This window comes from Eptesicus fuscus, chromosome 20 (genome assembly GCF_027574615.1).
Source record: "Eptesicus fuscus isolate TK198812 chromosome 20, DD_ASM_mEF_20220401, whole genome shotgun sequence".
Lineage (NCBI taxonomy): Eukaryota > Metazoa > Chordata > Mammalia > Chiroptera > Vespertilionidae > Eptesicus > Eptesicus fuscus.
In genome coordinates, this window is record NC_072492.1 from 47,960,828 (window position 1) to 47,984,404 (window position 23,577).

Below are 23,577 nucleotides of genomic sequence, written 5' to 3' on the forward strand. Positions count from 1 at the left end.
GCTCCTACCGCCCCTCGCTCGGCTCCGAGATAGTGACGCGGCGTTGGAATAGCAGGCGCCTTCCCAAGGACGTTTCCCTCCCTGCCACGTCTCCCTCTGTTCCTTCAGCGCCGCCGCCGTGCCCGGGGCTGTGACATCTGCTAAGAAGTGGGTCACCGCTGCCATCACTGGAATGTGTGTTCTTACCAGTCACGGGGCAGGAGGTGGCCTCGAGGCCTCAGGACCAGTGAGGGGGAAGGTTTGGGTGGAACAGGTTTCAGCAACGGCAGTGACTTCATAGGACGTGGAGACTCGGGGACACTGCTGCACACCTGCAGGGCCAGGGGCCCCAGAGCACAGCTCCGGCAGGACACGGCGTGAACGCCGCCCCTGTTTGCACGGTGTCGGGGACCGGGAGTGGAATGAAGCCCCGTGAGCTAGAAAGGGGCCCCACTGGAGGCTAGCAGGACCGGCAGGACAGTGAGCTGTCCTCATGGGGGCAGCCGGTGGGGGGGCTGAGTCTGGAAACAGCAGGATCCTACGCTCAGCGAACGGCCCGGTGGCAGCTTCCCCTCTTGCTGACAACCGCCCCCCCTCCCCCATATGAAGCAAGCCGAGAGGAGATTCCGGGCTGCCTGGGGCTGGAGGGTGTTGCCTGCAGGGGCTGGGGCATCCGAGCACCCCCTTCAGAGGAGGGTGCCTGTTTGGGGACCTCCCAGGGAGGCCCGCCATGTTTCTTGCCCTTTCGTTCCTTCCTCCCGCAATGCGCTTCTTGTCAGCTCCTCCTCGTTCAGTTCTGGGGGCTCCGGAAAGGGCGGTGTGGTCTTGCCTCTCACTCTTCTCCCCACGTGCCCGGGGGAAGATGCCAGTCACCTGGGCGGGCACTGCAGGGGCGGCGAGCGGAGCGGCTCTCCTGGCCACACGCTGCGTGGCCTGCAGTGGTCTGCAGTGTCTTCTGCCAGCTCCTCTGGCCTGTGTGGGCGTGACCTCTGGGAGGACCCCTGCCCCCGTGTACAGCCCCCCCACTTGCTAACGCTCTGCTTTCATCTCATGATCCTGGGTCTCAAGGAACAATGAATTTCTGCCCACACCCCAAAAATACGTGCACCCACTACCCAAACAGTCCACTCTGATGTTGAGTGGACTCGAACTTCAACCAGCGACCAGCACTCGGATCGAAATGATTGACGTTAAAGGATTAGCTGGTCTCTTTCTTTTTCAAGAAAATCAATACTACAGGGGCAGGCGAGCGTTTTTCTTTCTGTCTTTTTTTTTTTTTTTTCCTGTGGAGCTGTCTGTATATTTGTCCCGGGAGTGGCTCCTGGCGGGTTGGTGTGCTCCCCAGCCCCAGCCCCAGCCTTTCCAAATGAAATTCCAATTGCTCTGTCACTCACCCCAGCGCCGGGCTTTGTCTAGCACACTCTTGCCAAGGGACCTCATGAGTCCCCACTGTCTCATCACCCCCACTGCTGCTGCTCGGTGTGGGCGCCGCCGCCAGGCCTTCCCCGGTGCCTGCCCAGCTGCTGCCGAGCACTGCTCTGGACCAGCCCCACCTTTCCCAGGAGGCCGGGGCGCACCTCCCTGAGCCCGTCACCCCCGTCTGGGCACCTCGCTGCCTCCAGCTCAGTGAGAGGTTGTTCTCTGCCGTGGTCGGTACCTGCCACACCAGCTTAGAGGACGATGCTCAGCCCCCCCGCCCCCTTCTCCACGCTCCCAGCAAAGACACCAGGTTATGGGAACCTGGGTCACAAGCCCGTGGGCGTGGTTTCTGCTGGACAGTCCCCCGCCCCTCCCCCAGGCCTCAGACGCTGCCCTTTGTCCTTCGTGGAGGTCCTGCTGGGTAAAGGGAACGTGGTTCTGGCTCCTGAATTTTGCCCCAGACCCCGTCCCCACGACGGCAGTGTAAGTGCCTCCCCGTCTCCGTGGTCGGGAAAGGAATGAGTACACCTTGCAAATACCACGCGCCCGAGGCACGCCGGCTTTATTCCTGGGCACGTGGGGAAATGTCCGTTTGACTTGTCTGGCTTCTCACCCTTTCTCCTGCCCCCGTCCTTGTGCCATGACCTTGCCGCCGCCCCAAGCATGCTCAGCCTTACTCAGCGACGCCTAATAAACCCCGTTATATGAATATCCAAATGCAGAAAACAAACCAGGGGGTGGTGACGATTTGTTACAAGGTGATACCTTACTTTACAGAAGGGCTCGCCACAGGTTCCTCTTCAGCACGTGGTTCCCCTCGTGTGTTTAAAATGTTATTCTGTGAAAATGGAGCCTTTGTGAAGTGGACGTGCAGAAGCCCGGCTCTTGCCTAGGGAGGTATCCACATGTTCATGCGCAACGGTGCAGAAACCTGAGCCCCCGTTCCTGCAGAAATAGGCATCGCCGGCAGCCCACCGGCAAGAGAGTGCCGGGGACACAAGCCCGCCCGGGGCCGGAAGGGCTCCGTGAGCCTAAGGACACGCCCACGGCCACGCTCACGCACCGGCCAGTGTGGTTGGGAAGCTTCCAAACCAGTCTCCGTGGGGAGCGTCATCCCTGCGGGGACCTTCCGCGCTGCGCTTTTTCACGACCGTGTTTATCGCCCTTCACACCAGTCCCAGGCGGCCCGGAGCTTGAGGCTCGAGCCTTCCTCATCAGGGAGTCGCCCCGTCGGGGTGCAAGCCTGGTGCTCCTGGTCGTTGACCCGTGCGTGGTCGTCTTTTCCCCTCGGAAGCTGCTCCAGGGTAACTGTGCCGCGCTGCCGCCAGGCCGACTGCGCGCTGCGGCCCTCCTCTTCCACACCTCCCGTTTCTGGGCCAGGAGCTAGAAATGGCTTTGTATTCTGTATTTTTTTTTTTAAATATATATATTTTGTTGATTTTTTACAGAGAGGAAGAGAGAGGGATAGAGAGCTAGAAACATCGATGAGAGAGAAACATCAATCAGCTGACTCCTGCACACCCCCTACTGGGGATGTGCCCGCAACCAAGGTACATGCCCTTGACCGGAATCGAACCTGGGACCCTTGAGTCCGCAGGCCGACGCTCTATCCACTGAGCCAAACCGGTTTCGGCAAGAAATGGCTTTGTATTCTGTAAGGAAATGCCCTGGTCGTTGATTTCAGATCCCCTGCTCCCCTCCACACATACACACACACCCCTTTTTTTTTTTGCTTTATTTTCCCCAAAATGCAGGAAAAAACTATAGTCTAAAGAATCCAGCAGCCTCTTGGTAGTTCTAAGTCATCTGGAATGTCCTTAACTATTTGTGCTAACTAGAATGGAAACGATGCCAAGCCGTTCTCCTCCCCCGGCTCCGTGTCTCTCTGATGCTCGGCTTCTGTGGGTGAGTGCGGGGCCCTGGCGAAGGCCCTGCAGCGTGCCGGGGGGCTGCGCCGCTCCCTGAACGCAGCGCGCTCTGCCTTCCAGGGTGTCTGTTAGAAGCGGAATCGGTGTCTTTCTGAATGGTGCCCCAGGGCCTCGGCAGTAATTGTTTAATTAAATAAAGCACTCATTCCAAAGTAATAACCGTGCCCCTCCGCGGGGCTGGCTTCCTAGCCAGCAGCCTGCCTTGCAGACCGTGCAGAGAATACAAGTGTCTCCGGGCACGGTCTCCAGTCTGCAGGCTGGCCCGGAGGGCGCGGCGGAGCGCAGAGCCCCCGAGGGTCACAGCTGGCAGAAGGTGCCTGGGGCGCGGGCATGATGGGCATGAGGCGGAGATGAGCAATTAGGGCGCATATTAATGACTAATTGCTGATTAATTAGCATGAGCTCCGGATGCCGTGCGGATTAGCTGAGAGTAGACCAAGGTCCATTTTAAAAAGCCGGAGGTGCAGAGGGAGGTGCTGCGGGGGAGGTGCTGAGCAGATGCTCTGTGGCCAGTGTGAACCCAGGGGCACTGGGCGCGGCCTGGCACAGTGGGTTTGCCAGGGGGAGGACTTCCTGTAGGCGCGATTGAGACGTTCTCTGGAAACCGTGACAAGATCAGGGAAGAGACTGCGGGGCCAGGTGCTGGGTGCTGCCCAGGGCTGGAGGACACACACACGCGCACACACACACACACACACACACACACACAGCCTGGGGCATCCAAGCAGTTCTGGCACCTTCCTCCTCACCAGTGCGGGCAGGTAACGGGCCTCAGGAGCCCGGGTCAGGAGGAGGAGTCTCCTCTGTGTCTCAGAGTTTGGTTCCAGGACCAACTGGCACGAGAACACCTTCAGGCTCTGGTTAACCGTGGAGATTCCGGGGTCTCACCCCAGGCCCAGTGTAGCAGAATCTAAGGCTGCAGGGCCAGGAGTCTGCGTTTGGACCAGTTCTGAGGAGGGTCCCCTAGAGCAGTGGTCGGCAAACTGCGGCTCGCGAGCCACATGTGTCTCTTTGGCCCCTTGAGTTTTTAGCAAAGGCCAGCTTAGGAGGACCCTAATTAAGTTAATAACAATGTGCCTACCTATATAGTGTAAGTTTAAAAAATTTGGCTCTCAAAAGAAATTTCAATCGTTGAACTGTTGATATTTGGCTCTGTTGACTCATGAGTTTGCCGACCACGGCCTTAGAGGACCCCTCGCAGGCGTAAATGGTCCTGTCGGCCTGGGTTCCCTTGGAGAACGGCTGCCCCAGTGTATCTGTGAAGGCAGCGGCCAGAGGCCTCCTGGGCCGTGCCCCTCCCCGGACAGACGGTGGCCGGGTCTCCAGCCTGGCGTTACTAGTAACCCCTGGGGTCCATGCGTCAGGCACTCGGTGCAGACAGAACAGCGTCGCCTGCTCTGATCCGACGCTTCCAGACTGAGTGCCCCTAGAGAAAAGGGCTCCAGCACCATCCCTTTGGCAGTGGCTGCCTTGTCACCTGGGACCGACAAGTCCCTCTGGGTTCCCTCCCGCAGCCCACCGTGTGCCAGTCACTGACCGTCCACAGGGGGACGCTGGGGCCTGTTAGTGTAGTGTCTTGTCGCCAGTGGCACAGAGCAGTTAGTCGGCCGGCCTGGCGTGCTGTCTCCTGCCTTCCCACCTCCAAGGTTACTCAGTGCCGGCAAAGACTCCTGTTCCAATCCCGCTCTGTTTGGGTCTATTTCGAGGTCCCACGTCAGCGGGGAAGGGGTGGAGCCAGCTGGGCTCCCGTGTTCTGGGCACCTGACTCCCTTCCCTCCCTGCCCCCCGCTCCAGCTCAGCACCCCCACCGCACCGCCCTTCCTGCGTAGAGACAGCGGTAGAGCCAGAGCGAGTGAGGACGGGAAGGAGCGGGAGCATCTGCAGCGATCACCTGGCACCTCTCCTCGAGCGGCTCGAGCACCAGGCAGTTGAGGTGACAGAGAGCGATGGCTCTGCCTCCTCACAGGCACCACAAGCAATCAGATTCCTCCGGGAGACTAGGGATGCAGACAGACAGCCCCGCAGGCTGAGGCCCATGGGGCGCCCACACCGCTCATCACCAAGATGTCTGAGCCGCCGGGTTCCTGGCAGTCAGGTGGTGGCGAGGGGCGGGGGTGGGCGAGCTTTCTTCCAAGGGGACTGAGGGGCAGGATTGATGGCCCAGAGGCTCCCCACCGCCCGTCACTCATGACACAGTCCATGGGGTACAGAGCACTCCCCGACCTACCTGCTCCCTAGTCCTGTTGTTCTAAGGACCAGCTGACCCCCCACCCCGCGGCCGTTCCCAGCCCCGAGTCGTGTGGCCAGGCACGATGAATTCCTCCAGCTTTCTCTGTGCGAGGCAGCCACCCCCCTCCTCCCAGGCCAGCCCTCCAGGAACAGCCCTGGGGGGCAGTCCGTGTGCCCATGCTCCTCCCTTGGTTGGCATTCTGCATCGATAGACCAAGACACGGCTGGTGTGATTCTCCACGCAAGGTTTTAGTGGCTAAAAGTGAGAGCCAGTAAACCGAGCCTCGGTCCCGGGGAAGTTTCTGTCTTTGCATCTGCTCACTCAGCCCACGGAGAGGAGTGAGGTCGCTGCTCTCTCTGAGCTTCCGAACTGCCCGCCGGGAAAGCCCTGCCTCCCCTACGAGACCCGTTTCCGTTTGCCACAGAGGCTTTACCGCCGCCTGCCCGGGACACGGCCCCTTCCTGGCTCCGGTGCCCTGGGGCCGGCTGCAGGCACCTGAGGGCGCAGTCACTCATTTGTCACCGCAGCCCAGCTGGAGCGACAGGCCCGTTCTCTCCGCCGCCCAGACCTGTGGCTCAGAGGACGAAAGTCCTTTCCAACCTCCTCCCGTCAGCAGAGAGGACCCCCACGCAGGGGACGCACAGCCCTGCTCCCTGGCGTCCCCATGGCCCCTCCCAGCATGAGGATGACCCCCGAGGTCATGGTATTTCCTTCTTTCAGCCCTACCGACTCCAGTACATCTGACTGTCATGTCCCTGCTCAAAACCCTTCAGAGGCCTCTGAGCAAGGCAGTGTCTGAGTCACATGGCACAGTCTGCTCCAGTCTCCTTCTGGGACTTTCTCTCACCACTGCCCCACCCTCGCGGGCAGTGTCCCCCGAAGACCTGGGCTGTTCCACAGCAGCGCGGCCTCCACATGCCATGCTTCCTGCAGACGGCGCTCGGGGCACTGCCCGAGACGCCTGCAGCACATGCCTGTCCCCTCCCGCCGTGCCTTCCTGGGACCTGTTCGTGGGACTTGCATGCGTGTTCTGCTGCTCTGCCTCGCTGTGAGCTCCACGGGCAGGGCTCTCCTTGTCCACCTTTGGGTCTGGAGCCAGCCTGGGGCCTCACACAGCGACTCGCTCCGGGAATGTCTGAGTGGACGAGACCGCCCTCGGCTGGCCTGCCACCGCCGGGTGTGTGGGCACGTTCTTCCGTCAGCCCTCAACCTGCTCCCACCCAGGGCTCGCCACAGCTGGCGGCCACCACTCCAGCTGGAAGACTCCATGTCTAGCCGGCCCCTCCTTTCCTGGAGGCCAGGTCACCCTCTGCTCCGCACTGCAGGGCAGGAGCCACCCACCCTCAGCAGGGGCGTAGGGACACCCTGCCTTTGGGAGGAGGTAGAGGGGGGCTCACCGCCCACCTGTGTCTCTGACATCTTCGGTGCCTGCAAGGTGAGCAGTGAGGTATCTGAGCAGGTGTCAGACCTGGTTCTCCAGGCAGAGCCCCCAGCCTCCCGCCTTCCACCTGTCTCACCCCACTTCCCACGCCTCAGGCACACGCACCCTGGCCCCACCCCAGCGCCTTGTCATGTCCTGAAGCCCACCTCGTTCAAGTCCAGCCTGTCTTTTCCCCTGGACACGGGGTGTGGGCTCCGTCTCTCCCATGCGGTGAGGAGCCAAGCTGTCCTTTATAAACCCCGGTGGCTGACAGTTATTCAGTGAGTGACTGTGTGGGCTTTCCACAATATTTATCTTTTCCACCCGAACCACGAAGGTGGCAGTTTGGGCATCAAATCCTTGGAATTCTGCCCACCATCGGGTGCCATCTGGCCTTCCAGCTGAAAAAGAGACAACACAGACCCACAGTCTTGTCCAATAAGAAGGCAGGGGGACAGCAGCGGTGCCAGGCGGCCGCCTTTGGGCCAGCCCAGCCCCCAAGGGGCCTGGGTGGGGGGTAGACCCCCTCCAGGGCATACTCACTGCTTTGGGCAGCAGGGACGCGCCCTAAAGAGGGACTGGGCAGGGGGTCCCGAAGCCCGTTGTCCCTCCCGTGTCCTCGCTGCCTCGGAACTTGCCTCCTCCTTTTGGATGAAGCCCCAGACGTTGTCACTCTTGTTGGGAAAATAAAGACTCCCAAACCAAAATGTTCAGAGCCACTTGAGAAATAAAAATAGAATCCTTGAACATGTCTCCACTGCACTTCAAGGACGCGTGGAAAGTTCAGTTCCGGAGGAGGGATGGGCGCCCGCTGAGTTGCCATTAACCCCAATTAGCTCTTAACCCCCAGCTCCCCACAAGGACAGCCCTTAGTCTGGGCATCAGTTTCCTTTACCACTTAGAGTAACCTCCAGGGGGGTCCAGACCACGCAGCTGTGCCATCGCACGCTGCCCCCTGCGCCCCAGCTATCCCCGACCTCCCAGCCTGCCTCGCCATGTGTCCGGAGTCAGCAGTCAGCCCCCGCAGGTCAGCACTTGCCATGCAACCTTCCAAGACTTGTTGCTTGTCGCCCTGTTAACAGAGAAATCCGAGCCCCCTGCCCTAGAGTGGGGAGGCGCTAAGTGGCCCCCTGGCCTGACTGGCAGCAGGGGGTGTAGGGGAAGCCAAGCCTGAATTCTTGGCTCCTGGAAGCTCCATCTCACGACACGGGAGCCACAAACAAACCCCAAAACCCTTTACTTTCGCAGGGAAATAAAACAGCATCGAGCAAGTCAGCCTCAGTTTTATTTATCTTTAATATATTTTTATTGATTTCAGAGAGGAAGGGAGAGGAAAAGAGATAGAAACATCAATGAGAGAGAATCATTGATCGGCTGCCTCCTGCACACCCCCCACTGGGGACTAAGCCCACCACCTGGGCATGTGCCCCTGACTGGAATCGAACCCAGGACCCTTCAGTCCGCAGGTCAACGCTCCATCCACTGAGCCACACCGGCCAGGGCCAGCCTCAGAGGCACCACGGAGCAGTGCTTTGCGCCTCATGGCCACTGCTGGCCTCACGACCTTCGGCTTTCGTCCCCAAGGATGCCGCCCTTGGCTCACGTCTAGGTCAGGGGATGGGCTGGGAGGACTCCCCCCCCCGGCTGACTGTCCTGTCTTCTAGAATATTCCCTCACGATTACTTGTTGCAGAAGGTAATTGGTTACCGTTCATAGGACATTTGTCCTGTGTGGTGGCCGTCACTGTATCACGTCCTTCTCTTCTATCTTCCCTTTCCTCCAAGAACCGCGCGCTCTCCATCGCCTCCCCCCTTGAGGGGAGAGAGATGGACTGCGTACGAGGGGACCTGCAGCCCTGGGCGGCGACGTGATCCCGGGACAGCGTGGACTCGGCGGGGTGGTCAGCAGGAGCAGCTGGGGAGACGGGGCCGAGGCTGATGCGATGGATCCGCAGGCAGAAGGCGGGCCCCGAGGGTGTGCAGCCTGTTCGCTGGGGTTCGGTTGGGGATTAGCTCCTCATTGAAGTTCCCGTTTCGTTCCTCTGACCAGGAAACATGCAGAGAAATTGGGGGATGAGGAGAGAGGCATCCATCTGCTGATGCTGACACGCGCACCCCCCTTCCCCATGTTGTGCAGTTAAGCAAAGACACAGTGCGTGCCTGCCCTGGGCTCCGGGTGTGTGACCGGACTGAGTGGCTGGCCTTCCCCCCGAAGTGCGGTGGGCTGTAGGGTTAACACTCAGGAGTCGGAGGGAGGCAGGTGGGGGACGCAGCTCCGTCTCAGCAGGTCTGAGCTGAGAGCCCCTGACTTACAGATCCGTCTCTTAAGGAGCACCGCGTGGGCTCTCCCATTCCCTAGCTGGGTGCCGGCTTTTTATTTCTCCTTTTTTAGAAAAGGGAAGGGGCCGCACGTGGCTGTACTGCGTTCAGAGATGGACGCTGGGGCCCTTTTGTCTCCTGTGCCCCGCCCCCTTTCTCCCCAAGACCTGGCAGCCCCGCCCCTGCTCTGAATCCTCCCTCCGTCCTTCCCCAGTCGGATGCAGCCCTGCAGGTGCCGCATCGGCTCTGGCTCGTTTGCAGAGGACGCCTGTCCGCGATGCGCCCCAGCTTGTGCCGTGCGTCTGGGTCTGGGCGCTCGGGTGTGGGAGCCAGCGGCCGCCTGCAGGGGGGCTTCTGGGTGCACTTCCTCCAAGTGGCCCTGCACCCACCCTCCCACGTGGCACGGTCAGTCTGTGGTCCTGAGCATTAAAAGAGAAAGAAACCACATCCCAGCTGCCGCCCAGCCATGGATGTCGCCGCTGCTGAGCAAACGGGGCTTCCAGAAGAGCCCTTCACCACCTGTCCCCACTCGGAGGCTAGAACCGGACACAGTGCCGGGCGGGGCGGGCTCTCGTCTGCGTGCCTCTCGACTCTCCTCCCGTCGCTGCTCCTCACGGCAGCTCTTACTCCGCCTCCTCGAGATGTGTCCAGAGGATGCTCTCACCGACAGGCTTCTAGGAAAGGGGCCTCCTGGGCGGTCGGGTCTGGATAAACCTCTGCTGGGAGGAGGACGAAGGTGGGCTCGGCAGGAAGTGGCCTCCTGCAGGAAGGGCCTGTGCAGCCTGCCGAGGAGGCGGAACCCCCTGCCTGGGGCTGGCTCTGCCCCCCTCCCGCCCCCCGTGTTTACATAGCGGGACTTTCTGAAGCCCAATCCTGCGCCTTCAGAGACGAGAGCTGACCCCCCACGTAGGCCGCCCCCAGGAAATCCCCAGCACCCACAGCTGAGCGCCCGTTTCAGTGGGAGGCGTCGCAGGTCCGAGGTGAAACGCCGACCACCTCGCCCCGGGCGCCGTAGGTGTCCAGGTCAGGCCACGGTCACTTGGGGACTCGGTACCCAGTGGCCTCCTATGTGTCTTCCACATGACGTCCCTCTCCCGTCCCTCAGAAGGGGAGCTCATCGGTGGACAGTCTCCCTGCAGCGTCCTTTTCCTAAGTGACGTGCTGGCGGTGCTGCACACAGACTTGCTCGGCGAAGCGGGGGTGATTCTGCCCCTCCCTGGCCCCCAGCCCCCTCCCTGGCCCCCAGCCCCCTCCTGGGCCTGGTGAGACGCTCTGTCCCCCCAGAACAGAAGCAGGTCTGGTGCTGGGCCCCAGCGGAAAGCTCTTGCCAGAAGCCTCCCAGCCCGTGGCCAGGCCCCGCGACCCCGCTAATTAGAGCCTTCTCAAGCCGCCACTTTAGTCCTTCCTGTCATTCATGCGCACAGTGATAATGGACTCGGATAAGAGGTCACAGCTTGTTCCACATCCTGCTCTCCGTGCCACGGGGGCGGCGGAGGGGCGGGCTCAGCCCCCCTTCTGTGGGGCTCCCGCCTGCCTGGCACAGGGCAGACCCCGCAGCTGCGAAACGTTCTCCCAGGTCACAGGACCCGGCCGGCTCCCCGGGGTGGGCCCCGCTCCCCACGCTCGCCTTGGGAGCCGGCTGGCTGCGTCTCTGGCGAGTGTCATTAGCATTAACGTGGTAAAATGGCACCGTGTAAATGTTAATAAGGTCTGATGCCGCCGCCGCTTCCGAGTGGCAGATTGGAAATGGTGCCATCAGCGCAACGCCAACCAGCGGCGTTTAATTCCTCTCTCCCTGAGCACCCAATTTGGCGTGGAAACCCTACGCTTCCCGCCTCCCAGCCCCAGGCTCCGCGGTGCCGCCTTTACCCCATTTTCTTTTGCAGAGAGGATTCGAATTTCCCGTTTAAGACCGGCTTTGGATTTCTTCGTTTTTTCAAAGTAAACATTCACTCTCCCCTGTTCTCCAAAGAGAAAGAGAACCGAGGAGCCCGAAGTGCCCCCTCGGCCGGGCTCCCCACTCCCAGACTTCCACACCCACATACCCCTCCCCCTCCCCCTCCCCGGGTGCGGCCCTGCTCTTCTGGGGCTGGGGTCCTTCTCTGAGGAGTTGCCCCGGAAGCCACTGGCTCTGTTCTCCCTGCTTCCCCTCCTCTGTCAGGTAAAGTCATTGCTGGTGGCCTGGCTGGCGTGGCTCAGTGGTTGAGCATCAACCTATGAACCAGGAGGTCACAGCTCGATTCCCAGTCAGGGCAGATGCCCCGGTGACGGGCTCGATCCCCAGTAGGGGGTGTGCAGGAGGCAGCCAATTTGTGATTCTCTCTCATTATTCATGTTTCTATCTCTTTCTCTCCCTCTCCCGTCCTCTCTTTGAAATCAATAAAAATATTTTTTTTAAAAAATACAAACACAAAACACCGCTGGTTAACAACATCCTGATTGACCCTTTCCTCTGAAGCCTTCAGAACGCCGCCCCCTCCCCTCCCGTGTGTTGTCAGGACCCTGTGCCCCCTCCTCCCCGTGTCCTTTCCTCCCAGGAAGCCTGAGTGCCCGAGGCGTGGCTGGTGCTGCTTCCCACCCTCATCTTCCTGCCGTCTGGTACCTGATCCACGCTCGTGCCCACTCGGTGCCAGGCTGTGCCTCCCTCGTCAGTGTTTGCTGAAGTGAATGGGTGATGTTCCCAGGGTGTCGCCTGGGACTTGCCTGGAAACCCCTTTCCAGAAGTCTCAGGACAGTGAGTGGCGGACGGGCAGAGAAGCGTGGCTCTGGCTCCTGTGCGCATGACACGGGAAACTCACACGGATGCCGTCTGACCCCGGGAGCCTCTGCCAGTCCAGGCGCACCTGGGTCAGGACTGGCCCGGCCCTGGGCAGAGGCTGCGTGAACGGTGTACGCTCCCCCACACACATTCACACCCGGCGTGCCCAGTGCGGCCCGGCCTGCCTCGGTGTCCCCCTCACTCCTGTTTTGTCGCCCAGGCTGTCTTCACTCTCCTCCTGGGACCCTTCACCTTCTTTGACGTCCAGAAGACCAAGTACCTGCAGATCCTGACCTCCCTGATGCGATGGGTCGGTGAGTCAGAACAGCTCGCTCTCTCCCTTCCTCCCCTCGGCCCTTCCTTCGCCCTCCAGAGACAGCCAGGAACATGGTGGGGGTTTCTGTGGGCTCCCGGGGCAAGGAGGAGGCCGTGCCCCGCTTGCCTTCCTCCTGGTGGGGAAATTCAGTCGCGAAAAGTTAAGTCACTTCACGATCACGTAGTGTGGGCGGAGCTGGAGCCAGGCCTGGGACTGCGGAGTCTGGGACCAGCCTCTTTCACACGCCCGCGCCGGTCCCTCCCCACCGACCTGGCCGGAGGCTGGACACCAGAAGGCCCGGGTCAGGGCCCTGCTCCCTGCGGGCATGAGAGCTGTGCCATGAACCAGTGGGCGTGGCGCCCCCATCGCATCCCCAGCCACCAGGGTGTGAAGACCCCCCATCCACAGTGCCCTCTGACTGCCTGGCTCCCCTCTGAGCAAGAGCACTGCTTTCCTGGGTGGGGGTCTCTCCCCTTAAATCAGGTGTGGGGTGGGGTGCTCATTCATTCCCCCACTCCATCCTGCCAGCCACCCTGGCGGCCCGGGCTGCTGACCACCTGGACCCAGGACAGGAGGGTGTGGGCTCCCTGCTGCCCCATCGGCTGGCACGTGCTCTGGGACCAGTTACATGCTTGTTTTGTTTTTTGTTTTTTTTAATATATATTCTTATTGGTTTCAGAGAGGAAGGGAAAGGGAGAGAGAGAGAAACATTAATGATGAAAGAGAATCAATGATTGGCTGCCTGCACACCCCACACTGGGGATCAAGCCCACAACCTGGGTATGTGCTCTGACCGGGAATCGAACCCGTGACCTCCTGGTTCATGAGTTGACGCTCAACCCCTGAGCCACGCTGGCTGGGCTGCACGCTTGTTTTGATCTAAAAGCGAAACCCGCTGTTGCTGTTCTGGTGGGGACTCCCCCTTCCTGTGAAAGAGGATGGTTCCAGACTCCCTCTGACCCCCGTCCCTGCTCCCTCTCCCCGGCGTCCGCCCCTCATCGCTCCTCTTTGCTGCCAGCGCTCAGCACTAGTCATGACGAGCTCACAGTTTCTGATCCAAATGGCTTGCAGCAATCTGGCACCTGCAGGCCCCTGGCCCCCCCTCGGCATTACAGACCCCAGCGAAAGGGGACGACCGCCTCCCGGGAGTCCTGGCATCTTCAGTTGGAAGGGAGGGGGCCGTCCTCCAGGCCAGCCCCACCCTGCGGCCATGGGGACGGGAGCTCATGATGGGAAGGCTGCACGCGCTCAGAGAGCTGCTCGGAGGGGTCCTTGGTCAGTGCTGGGAGTTCTGCCGTGGCGTGAGCCAGACCCCAGCCTGTAACTTCTTCCCACCCTTGGTCCTTCCTTGCAAGGCAATGAGCGCGGGCTGAGTGGTCTGGAGGGTGAGCTCTGGGGCCTCGGTCACTGATGAGCCTGGCCGTCAGCATCCATCAGGAGGAGGGACAGGAGGACACCTGTGTGCTGTCTGGACGGGCGAGACTCCTGTCCGCCCCGTGCCTGGGTCTGCGCTGCCCTCACCGTCAGGTGCTGCGTTCACATTTCATTCTCAAGCTCCGCAGTCCGGGGCGAAATGAACGCGACCACCTGGGGAGATGGGGACGCGTTGCGTTGCTTGGAACGTGAGGGTCGCGCTAGCTCCAAGGGCACGGCGTTGGCCTGGAGCCTCCCTGGGTGCAGGAGGGATGGTGACCAAAAGTCCGGGATCAGTGGCCGTGTCTGAGAACCCTAGTGACCTTCAGAAGGCGTTTTCTCAGGAAAGCAGCGTTTGAAGAAAAACCTTCTCCCTCCTGGCCTCCCTGGCTCAAGCTGCTGTCCCAGCATCCGGGGCCCAAAGTCCTGAAAACCCGGCCCCGCCTGCCCGGGATTGGCTGTCCCTCACGTGCTGCCTTGGCAATGGGAAGGGGCTAGTTAAACGCCGGTGCCCGGCCCCTCCCCCTCTCAGGAGGCGGCAGGAGCAGGGGGGAGCATGGAGGGGATGCCGTGCGTTAGCGGCATGGTGGATTCCCGTGCCACCCGCGAGGGGATGGCCGCGGATAATGACCGTTAATGGCCTCTGCAGCACCCCAGGGCCTGTTCAGTGTGACAGAGTCCTCTGTGTCTGATGAGCAATACGTTCATTAGAAGAGAGAAGATTGTAAGAGGGTGAGGAGGAGGCTGACTGGATACGAGGCTCCCCCAGATTCGGGTCAGCACAGCCCCCACCTGCAGAGGAGAGGCAGGCCCTGGGGGCCTCCAAGGGAGTGGAAACACCCTGAACCCCCCCACCCTCCTCCCCTCGCTGGTGTCCTCGCACAGCGGAGTCGGCAGCTGGGTGCTTTAGACAACCCACTGCTGTTTGCCAGGGCTCAGGCCACCCAGCCTGGGTGACCCTTCTGCCTCTCCTTCTCCCAGCCAGGGCCCCTCCCCCAGAGCAGCAGGGTGGCTGCTCGTCGGCGCAGGGACACGGCGGGAATCCCCGGGGTCCCCACACCCTGGACGCCCCGGCCCGCCCAGGGCGGCAGCCCCTGAAGCGCAGCACAGCCAGCGGCAGTGGCCTTGAGAGGCGCTGGGCCGCAGACAGGGTTGGAGGCGGAGCCCAGCTCGTGAAGGTCACCCACACTCCTGCTTGGGAGGTGACATTGTCTGGTGTCGCCGTCTCTGCAAGTCATTTGCCTCTTTTCTCCCCTTGATCCGGGAGATAGCCAGCCAGCCTGTCCTCCAGCGGCTCTGGGCCGGCACCGGCATCTTTCTCCGAGACTCAGACCTCTGGGCTCGGGAAGTAACCCTCTCACGTAAGAGAAGATCAGTCACGTCTAACATGCAGCCCAGCCGAGGGGTCAGCCGAGGGGCCCGTCCCCAGCGGGCACTGCAGCCCGGGACACTTCTCCTGTGGGGCTGGTGGGAGACAGCAGCGTGGCATCCGGGGATCCGGGGACACCAAGCACCCTGGCCAGGCCGTCCTGCTGTGGGAGGGGCTGCCTGCCCCCGGGGTGTCTGCAGGCCGATGGAAGGGGGGGCTGTGGAGGGCGTCTCCTCTAGCCCAGGTGCATCCCAGGTGCGGTTTCTAGAACTCCTCAAAGGCAGTGAGCACCAAAGCCCTGTCTGTCCTCAAGTCGGCACCGAGTTGTCAGTGATAACGAACTCGCTTTTCACGTTGCCTTTGGAAAGCAGCTGCGCGCCGTGGCCCCGTGACCCTCCGGCACGCTCCCCCTCTTCCCTCCCCGTCTCGGGGGGCCCAGGCGTCTGACCGCGAGTGAGGCAGTCAGGGTGGCAGTAAGCTGGCTTGGGTTCTAGAAAAACAAAAGGGGAAAATGAGCAGCAAAGGAACTGGAAAATCATAGATGTACTGAGCCGGAAGCTTTCTTGTGCTTAATTAGGAATTTGTTCTGCCATCTGTTGAAACCCCAGGCGGGAGGGCTGCAGGGCCCGCCCCGAGCAGGCCCCCCCGAGCCCAGGGCCCGCCCCGCTTTCTCCGCCCGCCCTCCGCCCTCCCTCCGCCATTAGCCGGAAGCCCCTCGCGCTGCCTCAATGGGATTGGGAGGCTTGGATGGCCTTTTCGAGTAGCCATTTGTCAGGGAACATGTCAGGACACGTAGGACAGATAGCAGTGTTGATGCATTTCTTTTGCTCCCCAAACAAGTCCTGGGGAGACCAGGCTGGTCAGTCTGGCAGACCCAGGCTGCAAATGCCTCTGAATTCACACATGCCAGGAGGGGCTCCGGGGGCCATACGGCCGCTCACCCCCGGGGCTGCTTCAGGTCACACAGCAGGGCTCCTGCCGGGTGCCACACCTGCCAGCCACTCCCTCTGCACCTCCTCCCTGTGTGCGCTCCTCCCACAGGCCAGCACTGGCCCCCGGGGAACCCCCCAGCCCTGGTTGAGCCCCAGAGAAAGGAGAAGCAGCCCCAGGCACAGGGATGCCGAAGGCTTCCTCTGCAGCTCCTGCCTCCCCCTGTCCGAGGCCCGCAGACCAGGCTCACCCAGAGAGCCGCAGCCAAAGTGCTGTCCTCCGTGCCCCCAGGCCCAGCAGCTGTGGCTTTAGAGCCCACGCCCCAAGCCGCTCAAATGGGTGTGTAGACCAAGCGTGTCAAACTCTCGGCCCGAGGGCAGCATGCCTCGTTTATTTGGCCGTTGTTAGCCTTTGAGTTTGACATGCTTGGTGTAGACCAGGCGTCCTCAAACTATGGCCCGCGGGCCACATGCAGGTGTTTTTGCCGTTTTGTTTTTTTACTTCAAAATACGATACGTGCCGTGTGCCTAGGAATTTGTTCATAGTTTTTTTTAAACTATAGTCTGGCCCTCCAACGGTCTGAGGGACAGTGAACTGGCCCCCTGTTTAAAAAGTGTGAGGACCCCTGGTGTAGACCTTTCCCGCCTGGGACACTCCTTCACTCCCATTACCAACTTCCCCCAGAGACGCCAGCAGACGCCTCCCAGCTGGGGACACGGACAGCTGGCTCTGCTCAGGGCGCCCCGTTTGGCGTCATTAAAACTCTGATTCTTTCTAATAAGCACTGCTCTGCCACGCGGCTGCCCTCCTCGGTCTGGGTCTGAGCTGCTGGGACCCACAGGGCTGCCTGCCTCTGATTGTGTATTCAGAGCCACCACCACACACGCTGCTCGTCTCCGTCTCCTCCACTCCAAGTGGGTCAGGCGTCCTCCCCGCGAGCCGGCGAGCGTCCGCAGATCAACCGGAGCTGCCTCGGGAAGTTCCTTGGCCCTGCCCTCCCCACCCGCCCTGGCAGGTGCCCCATATTTGTCCTCTAGTCCGGGGGGGGGGACTTGGTGGCCCAAATGGCAGAAGGTCCTCAGGAGGAGACTTCACCTAGGAGGGAACATAAGGGCTCTGGTTTCACCTGTCCCCAGAATTATCTGTGGCCGCGCGGCTGACCCCCCCGCAGATCCCGGAGGATCTGGGCGGAGTGTCTCCTGGTGGGACTGCTCTGATCTGTCACCACCAGCCGCCGGGGTCTCTGTCGGGGCCATCTGTTCACATCCTGTTGGTTCCGTACGCCAGCTTGGTGCACGAATTCCTTCACAGCCTCTCCCTCCACGCGAGCTCCTCAGAGGGCAGGGAAGGACCCCCTTCCAAAGTGAGGATACCCACCGGCCCCTCTGAGCAGGCTGCCAGGCCTCCCTCTGGGCCCGCCCTCCCTCTGGGCCACCATCCAGGGCTCTCCTGGGCCCTGGAGCATCCAGCTTCTCTGGTCACACAGCCCGTGGAGGGGATCCAGGAAAACCTTTATGTGTATATTTCACCTTGGTCTTCATTATATGCTTGGTTTTTGAAAAGTTCTCTTTGCAAACGCAGAGGTCAGTTTAAAGGAGAGGAGCCCGGGGTTTCTATCTTAAGGCTCTCGGGGTAGAATAGACACGTAACTAAAGTTTTGTGAAGAGTCAGCCACGTGCCACAAGTGACCCCTTTCCTTAGGGGCAGGACCGGCCTCAGAGCTCTGCCTGGCATCCTCCCTTCCCTCCCCCCCCCCACCACCGTCTCCAGCAGCCCTGGTTGTTGGCAGCTCTGCTCTGTGAGTGGCTGAGACGTGCGCTGATGGGAGGAGGACTCCTGCTCCGCCCGGGAAGTTGGCGGGCCAGCTGTCAGGACAGCAGCAAGGGAAGGGAAGATAAGGCCCCAGTAGCTGATGGGGTGAGGCATCTGACCAACGGTGGGTGCAGGGGTGCCTCTGCAGCGCTGGGCTTCACGAGGGCCCGGGCAGCTGCGGCCTCGGACAGAGTCCGGCAGCCGTACGTCTGCAGAGCCAGCGTGGCCCACAGCAGGCCCGGGGCCTGGGAATTGACATTCAGCTCGGGACTCCAAGGGCCGCTCTCATAGCACCGCTTTCCTCATCCCCCTCTCCCTGCGTTCTCTCTGGTCCAGCGGCTGCCTAAGAGCCGTCTTAGCTCAGGCCGCCATAACACCCCACCACAAGCGGGCGGCTTCAACAGCAGAAATGTGTTCTGGGAGCTGGGAGCCTAAGATCAAGGTGCTGGCAGGGTTGGTGTCTGGGGAGGCCTCTTTTTTCTGGCTTGTCGACAACCACCTTCTCGCTGTGTCCTCATGTGGCCTCTCTGTGCAGGGAGAGGGCAGCTGGCGTCTCTTCCTTCTCTCATAGCACGGGTCCTGTCAGCTAGGGCCACCCCCGTGGCCTCATTCCACCTTCCTTACCTCCATCTAGGCCCATCTGCAGGTAGTCACCTGGGGGTCAAGGCTTCGACACAGAATTGTGGGGAGACCATTCATAACAAGAGGCGCCGGCTGACAGCCTTCAGGAGAGGTGACAGGGCCGGGTTTTAGTTTCCAATCTCGGGAAGATTAGTCGGCTGGCGGCCAGAGGCCCCTCGGCCCGTCTCCCGGCGATGACAGGCGGAGCAGGCTGTGACAGCCTAAGGATGAAAAATGGACGCCCTCCCCTGTCCTCCCCGGCGCCGCGGGCCACGGCATGGAGAGTTGAAGGATGAAGAGCCCGGACTCTTGATTCCCTACTTAAGACTTGATTGCCTCAGAGACGCCAACGCCTGCCCTTTATCAACGGCCTCCTCCCCGACACACTCGGAGGGGAGGCTCTGCCCGGAGTCCTTCGGGAGAAATAATGTAGCCGCAGAGGAGGATCTCAGGCCTGCAGCTTAATTATTGCAACATCCTTCTCTGCTTCCGGGTGAGGAGGAGGAGGAGGACAAGAAGGAGGAGGAGGAGGAGGAGGAGGAGGATGGAGCCAGAGCCCTCCAGAAGCCACAGGGCGGACCCAGCATGGGATACGAGGGGGTCAGGTTCAGCAGAAACCCAAGTGGTCCCTTTTGGCGAGTTATTACAGCGAGAGCAGCCATCTCTGAAGATCTTCAGAAACTGCTTCCTAAACTGGTTTACCTGCAAGAAGCAGAGCCCAGCCAGGCTGCCCAGACAGCCCACAAGCTGTTTCGCCTGCGCTTCTTACAGCCTCTTGGAGATTCCGGGCCGAGAAGCATGGGCCAGCATCCCACCCGAGAGCGTGACTGGGAGACGCTCACATCCCACAGCCGCTCCCACGTGCTCACCGCTCCGGGCCCCGAGGCCACGGCCGGCAAGAACCGAGAGGGCTCTGCACTTGCCTCTTTCCGAGTCCGGGCTGACCTTGGCCCAGGCCGGGAGGAGCTCCAGGTCCCGAGGGGACACCCCGAGACGGGAGAGGCACAGCAGCATCTGAATCTCGCCTTACAGCGGCTATCCCCTTTGCTCTGACCCCAGTGCCCTGCCTGTGGCAACAGCGTCAGCTGCAGCCTCTGGAATAGCTGATCACCAGGCAGCCCAGGCCCCCAGTCTCCCCGCTGCAGCCGCCCGCTGCCCAGCTCAGCTTTATGACCCTTTCTGGCCGAGGACAGACTCCTGGCACAGGAAACTCCACCTCCACCCCCTCCCACATCCTGGCCCTGCACGCACCCCCAGGAATAACGAGACAGACTGCCGGGGTCCTGAGCTCCTGTGAAGTGGCGAGGCCCCCAGGGGTGTCCTGTCACAGGCCCCCCAACCCCCTCGAGGGTTAAGCCAGAGGCAGCTCCTGGGCTGCGACCTCTAGAGGGGAAGTGGCTGCGTTCCCCTTGACTGACCAGAGCCGGCGAGATTTGTGGTGTCCCTGGGGCGGCGAGAGTCGCGGGCCCTCAGTGGCAGGAGTGAGCGGCAGGGACTGGGGTGGGCTGAGAGTCCGAAACAAATCATTTTATTTATTGGCCATTTTCACAGGCCTGTCCCCTCGCCCCCTCCTTCCCTCCTGTCCCCGATGGTGTCAGGCAGCTCTGATTTAAAGCAATAGATGATGTCCCGTCATCCCGTTTCCAAGTGTCATTGTGGGAAGGCAGAGCGGAGGGTCACCCTGGCTTCCTGTGAGTCCCAGGCGAAGGGAGCCTGGAGTGATGTGGCCTGAAGGGGGCAGTGCGGAGACCCCCAGCCTCCACCGGGGGAGCCCTGAGCCCCTGAGGGGCCAGCCGGCAGCCCACTGCTCCCTTCTGCCTATGTCACTCACCAAGAAATGGCAGGTGTCACCGTGGGCTTTACCTGCTGGTGTGGGGGTGAACGGGACATGGGGACGGGACCCCAGTGCATTCATAAGATCCATAGCAACTGCTGACCGGCTCCAGAATGAGGCCGTCAGGGTCACGTGAATGGAACAGCTCTTGCTCCTGGGGCCCCAGTCCCTTGGGGGCGCCCCAGACCAGACCCTGTCGGGCGGGCTGTCTCCGCTGCTGCTGACACCCTCCCGTTTGTTTTGCAGCTTTCACCATCATGATCGTGCTGGCCCTGGTCCGCATCGGGCGTGGGCACGGGGAGGGGCACCCGCCCCTGGCCGACCTCTCGGGGGTCCGGAACCTGTTCGGGGTGTGCGTGTACTCCTTCATGTGCCAGCACTCCCTGCCGTCCCTCCTCACGCCCGTCTCCTCCAAGCGCCACCTCACGCGCCTCGTCTTCCTGGACTACGTGCTGATCCTGGCCTTCTACAGCCTGCTCTGCTTCACCGCCATCTTCTGCTTCCGCGGCGACAGCCTCCTGGACATGTACACCCTCAACTTCGCGCGCTGCGACATCGTGAGCGCGGCCGCCGTGCGCTTCTTCCTGGGCCTCTTCCCCGTCTTCACCATCAGCACCAACTTCCCCATCATCGCCGTGACGCTGCGCAACAACTGGAAGACGCTCTTCCACCGCGAGGGCGGCACGTACCCCTGGGTGGTGGACCGCGTGGTGTTCCCCACCATCACCCTGGTGCCCCCCGTGCTGGTGGCCTTCTGCACCCACGACCTGGAGTCCCTGGTGGGCATCACGGGGGCCTACGCAGGCACGGGCATCCAGTACGTGATCCCCGCCTTCCTGGTGTACCTCTGCCGCAGGGACACCCAGCTGGCCCTGGGCCCGCGGGCCGCCAACCAGCACCGGTCCCCGTTCCACCACACCTTCTGGGTGGGCTTCGTGCTGCTCTGGGCCTTCTCCTGCTTCCTCTTCGTCACCGCCAACATCGTCCTCAGCGAGACCAAGATCTGATGGGGGGCGCGATGCCGACGAGACGGGTGGGGGCCCCGCCTCGTCCCGCCGGCCGCAGAGACCGCGGCTGGCTGCCTCCCAGGTCTCCACGGGCACATGCGGCCGGGCTCTGGGAGGGGACCCTGCACAGCTAGCTGGGATCTTGTCCCCACCCCGGCTTCCTCCCACCCAGCCTGCACCTCGCCGCACGAGGCTCTCCCAGACTCCAGGACCGGCTCCCGGAATCAACCCCCCGCTTTACGCACACGCCCCCTCACCCCACCATGGGGCGGGCTCCTCTCCCTGCTCCTGGAGACGCAGCGCTGGTACTGCCACTATTTATACTGGTCACCGTGTCCCCCACTCCTCCCGGCCCTCCGGCACCCTGGTCTGGGAGACCCACTTCGTAGACGCTGCCTCCTCAGGATGAACCCCGGGCCCCAGCTCCCCTCCCCGCTGGGCCTGCCAGTGACGCCTCCGGGAGGGCCTGGCCTGCCCTGACGGCAAGAACAGGAGGTGCTAATGGGCACCAGGGTCCTCAGACCAGGGCTGTGAGGGCCCTGCTGTGGGCGCCGGCTCCTGCGCGGGGCTCCTGAGCCGTGACAGCATGGAGCAGCCCTCCCACAGGCACGGCTGTGCCCCCTGGAAGGGTCCTGCTGGGGCTCTCGGGCCTCCTGCAGTGCGGGGGGGCGGGGGGCAGTGTATAAGGGCCGGTAACGGGGAGCTAGCCCCACCCACCGCGGCTGCGCCGTGGGAGTGCCACGGCCTGTAGCAGTGTGTGGCCCTGCGGTTCACCCCGAAGGCAGTCAGCCTGCTCCGGCTCTGGCACTGACGGGGCCTGTCCGCCGGGCTGTGGGTGCTCAGTGCTCACACACTGCGTGTCCCTGGGGCGCCATGGGGTGAGTTGGAGCACAGGCCACCGTTCCCACGGAGGGAGGGCCGGGTTCCCACCCACCTTCCAGCTCTCCCGTAACCCCGCCCGCCACCATCATGCACGCACCTCCGGGCAGCCTTCCCGGGAGCAGGTGACGGATGAACTCTGCGTTTCGATGTGCCTTCTGCTTCAGCCTGGGTTCCTCTCTGACCCTCCTGCTGCCCCAGCCCCGGGCCTGCCCTCGCCTGTCCCGGAGCCCCGACAGGAGCTGCCTCTGAGCTGGGCTCTCAGGCCCCTGCCCTCCGTCCTGATTTCAGTGCCTTGCTCAGCCCTCAGGAGGGAACTGCTGCTGCCTCCCCCACATTGCACCAGCTTTGTATCTTGGACAGAGTGGCGACACTGGGTGTCCTGGGGCCCGAGGGGGTCTCGGGGGGCGGAAGGACACGTGGGACTTGCAGGAACGTGGGCGTCCACGGGCAGCACTGTCCCCCACCTTCGGCCCCAACCTGCGAGAACCCTGTGACCCACTTTCTCACTGTGGTCCCACGTCTTCCGTTCTCCTCTTGTCCCCATGCGTCATCGTTTTCCGTTCACCTCCATCTGCCGTTGTGGCTTCTTTCCCGGAGGCCCGGCCTGAGGGGCAGAGCAGGGAGCGCCGTGAGGTCGGCCAGCCCTGGAGGTGCCGGGCCCCCTGGAGCTGCCCCACCGCTGACAACTCGATTAAAACGTCTGCACTTGCCCTTCTCCAGTACGTCTCCTTTTGCTTAAGGACAAAGCAAATTAAGTCACCCTCTTCCCGGCTGCACCAGTTCTGGATGGGAGCGTGTGAGCATCGTAAGGCCCGGGTGATTTATGTGGCAATCAGGAGCCACAGCGGTGGAGTCTGGTGGCTGCGGCCCCCTCCACGCCAGGCAGCCCCCGTCCTGGAGGGAATTGGCCCGAGGTGACCACATCACTGATAGCAAGCCGGGTGCGCCCCACGGCCACTGTCTGGGTCCCTGGGCTCCGTGTCCTGCTGTCTGTCCCGCTGGAGGTCAGACCGGGTCACCTCTCTACTACTGAGAGCCACGAGGCCGGGTGGAGGGAGAGGACACATCCCAGGTGATGCTGGCTCACCGTGTGCATCAGGCACATTTGTTGTCACATCTGCTGGGTGAGGCGGGCCGTTGGGTCATGGTTTCCGCTGGATAGAAGGGCCCCAGGGGGTCGGTGGTGGGAGGGCAGCAGAGGATGCCGCCCGGCCTGGCCCAGGGGCAGGCTTCCCTGTGGAGGAGGATGAAGACTCCGCAGGCTTCACGCGACATCCTCCGCCCCCAACTGGCCCCGAGGTCAGGCCAGGCCAACGTGGGAGCTGGCATTCTCTGCCTCGT

At 62.0% G+C, this 23,577-nt stretch overlaps 1 protein-coding gene across 2 annotated transcripts in view; it reads left to right on the forward strand.

Moving 5' to 3' along the window:
- TMEM104 (transmembrane protein 104) overlaps nt 1–22,946 on the forward strand; it is a 40,607-nt gene extending 17,661 nt beyond the window's left edge. For both annotated transcript variants that reach the window (XM_008155091.3, XM_028130650.2), the window contains exons 9-10: nt 12,273–12,366; nt 20,594–22,946. In XM_008155091.3, coding sequence (XP_008153313.2) covers nt 12,273–12,366; nt 20,594–21,354 — 855 coding nt within the window. In that variant the 3' untranslated portion in view covers nt 21,355–22,946. The remainder of the gene's footprint in view (nt 1–12,272; nt 12,367–20,593) is intronic.
- Nucleotides 22,947–23,577: the final 631 nt, after the last annotated feature.